The sequence below is a fragment of the Morone saxatilis genome, unplaced genomic scaffold, assembly GCF_004916995.1.
Source record: "Morone saxatilis isolate NCDOM2014 unplaced genomic scaffold, NCSU_SB_2.0 Contig4, whole genome shotgun sequence".
In the NCBI taxonomy this organism is placed as follows: Eukaryota; Metazoa; Chordata; class Actinopteri; family Moronidae; genus Morone; species Morone saxatilis.
Genome location: NW_023339984.1, coordinates 199,435 through 202,581, shown reverse-complemented (window position 1 = coordinate 202,581; position 3,147 = coordinate 199,435). Strand labels below are relative to the sequence as shown.

Below are 3,147 nucleotides of genomic sequence, written 5' to 3'. Positions count from 1 at the left end.
AAAAGCAAATTTAGAGGCGGAAGGGGTTCCTATATTGGGAAGAGTTGAGCTCCATGTCAGCCGAAGAGCGCTGTGGATATAAGAGGTTTGGTTGAGATTGTGCGACGAGGGAACTATTGCAGAAGTTATTAGGTAAACAAAAAAGGTCCAAACTTCCTTTCCTCAATTTAGTAGCGCCCACCTATGGGCCGACCCAAAAGCGACGCATAGAGAAGGTCCAGAATTTGTTCAGGCCAGGCGCTGACGAACTTCGCAGAATAAAATTGAGGTTTTCGGGTATATGTTCAGAAGGGGCGGCAAAAACGCAGTCAAAAAGGCTGTTAAAAAATAATAATGGAAGTAATAGGTAAGAAGGAGATGAAGGAAACATGACGCAGTGTTCAATTAGGACGCTCAGCGTTGCTGGCTCGGTCCCTAATTATTTTTCATAATCTGAGGGCAGTGTGACACTTTGCGATCCTTGTACCATTTTGCATATTAACAATACAATTAGCGTTTGCTTTCGTGGCTCACCAGTCATTCGAATCCATATTTTAGTTTAGACCAAAGTAGTGGACTGACCGACGGACGGATCAATCCCATGGCGTTCCCATTACAGCTGTGAATGCCATAAAATTCCCCATAAGTAACTTGATGATTTGACTGAAGAAAATAATTATCTAGACTACTTGGACTTGGGTTGCTGCTCCACAACTAAACAGTGAAAAATGTTTGCATGGAAGGAGGTTTGCTTTGCATAGTGCTTTGCAATTCTGGTCTGGACTGTAACTGACCACCTTATCTACTCTGCAGCTAAGCAACTTAATCAAAATGGACTGGTCTTTCCTCTCTGGTATACTCTACTCTCTCTGCGGCTCATTATAGCTAATAAGTACATAGCAGATTAAATCTTTTCAGTCAGTGATGCCTCACCCAGTTCGTGCAAAGTTAGCCCAGTATTTCATCATGCGTCGGCTCAGTTTCTCCTCCTCCAGGGTGTAGTTGAGTCTCTTCTCCAGCGGCAGGCCGAAGACAAACTCGATTTCATAGCCGTGGATCACACCCATCCACTCCGGCCAGGCCAGGTTGGATGCTCGGTGGTCGAATAGGTAGAGGTAGGCCCCTCCTTGAGGAGCAGTATGAGAAAAGCCCCAGTGGTTAATTTTTGTCTACAGCAATGGTCTGACATCAGCACTCAAGACACTGGTACAATTTAAAAAACTCTCATAGAGCATCTTTGATGCTGTAAAACTATGTGATTTTGCTTTAGGAACCAGAGGGTCGTTGATTCAAGTCCAGCACGATACACAGTATGGACCGTGGACTGGTAGCTGCCCTCAAGCAAGGTACCCCTAACTGTAACGGCATCGTTACGTGGCAACCCATACCATCTGTCCACATTTGCATGTCTACAAGCCCTGTGCATGCATGATTGTATTTCGCAGTAGGTTGAACAAGAAGCAGTTCTGCCAAATGTACTGGACATTTAAGACAGTTTAAGTATTTAATATTAATATCCGTCTTTGTTTTAACCTCTAAATGAGGTTATCTTACCCTGTGCGTTTCCTCCGCTGTTTGTCGCCCCAGAGCCGCCTCCGCCCATGTTAGCCTTGAGGGCGCTGTGCTGAGCGTAGGAGCGAGCAAAGTGAGCCAGCGGGCAGATGACGTTATGGTCGCCCACAATGTCGTCCATGGCATCGCGGTTCTTCACTCCGTTATTCTCATCCATCCAGTCAGTATACTGCAGTACCACTGCCTCCAGGCCAATATCGTTAGCATGTGGTACGCTCAGCTTGACACCTAGAACAGTGAAGTGTAAAGTTTTTAGGTGATTTTGATAAAAAAAAATTGGGTTAAATTTGTTAGTGGTGACTTCGACAACTCTCTCTGCGAATTTCACATTGATATAAACAGTTTATAAACTATTGCTTCCCTTTGGTTTCATGGTGATCATATGTTTCATCTAACGCTGGCCATATCTATTACTTTTCTTGAACACAATTTTACAGTATTTTTTTGTATCGATCCGTTCTTTCCAGCTGAGTGAGCTTCACCTTCCAAGAAGTCCTCTCTGGAGATGAGACTCTCATTGTCCTTGCTGAAGCCCGGCGCTCCATACAGCAGGAAGTATGAGCCTTCGTCCTGGTTGACCCCAAGCAGGATCTGAGTATCTTTAAAGTTGCCTGAGTTGAGCATGGCCTCTGGAGTGTCGGGCAGAACATCGCCATCCACGACAGGGACAAATGAAAACCGGAAAAGGGCTGACCATGGCAGGACCTGCTCAGAACAGGAAGACAAGCTCAAATGTAGAATTGAGTTTATCTGAGTGACATGCACACATATAACAGACCAAATGCAACATTACTGACAATGGCAAATGTCAATGTAATCGAATGGAAAAAACTACACCCAAAAAACTCCTATATCCAGGCTAGCACTCCATTTCACTTTCACCATTATCATATCACATCTGGAACGTGCAAAGGGTCTTAAATCATGTCATATGATACAAAGCCCCTGCATGAAAACGCTGGACTGCTTTGGACTTGTAAAGTGACTGGCAAGAATTGAAAGTAAACACTTTGGATTTGTACTGCATTTGCATTGCACTTGAATGCTGACATGATATTGACGATGCAACAAATAAGCCTACCGGTACATGTATTCAGGCATTAAAAGCCACAGGAAGAAGAACATGTCAAAACCTTTCGTGCACAGTGTTCTTTCATCAAATCTCTCTTCTGTGTCTCTGTCGCTATGCTGTGTGTGTGCGCAGGTCAGAGGCGAGACAGAGAGAGCTGCATACTCACAACGCCACTGCAAGTACAACAAAAGCCCCACCAACAGAAAGCAAATAAAACTTATTTATTAATGTAATCCATGCAAAAGATGTAGAGACGAGGAAATAAACACAGAGAATACAGTTCATTCAGGTAACTCAGGTAAAGGCTGCACTGAAATAACAAATTCTGTACTAATTCAGTACTCAGTATCAACAGATATTAAATGGGGATCGGGAAAAAAAAATTGCTCTTGTTGTGCATCGGTGTGTGAATGTGTACGGATGCGTTTCTGTTTGATGGGCTTTGCCATTACTGGTTGAATGTGTGTGAAATGGTGAATGTGGCACGTAGTGTAAGCGCTTTGAGTGCTCGGAAGACTAGAAAG

General features: G+C 43.9%; 1 protein-coding gene across 1 annotated transcript in view; it reads right to left on the bottom strand.

The window, feature by feature from the left end:
* Positions 1 to 3,147, bottom strand: part of ache (acetylcholinesterase) — a gene marked incomplete in the record, with an annotated part of 34,795 nt that overhangs the window by 9,439 nt on the left and 22,209 nt on the right. Inside the window, 3 exon segments of the mRNA XM_035675053.1 lie at positions 913 to 1,105; positions 1,534 to 1,779; positions 2,034 to 2,259. Coding sequence (XP_035530946.1) covers positions 913 to 1,105; positions 1,534 to 1,779; positions 2,034 to 2,259 — 665 coding nt within the window.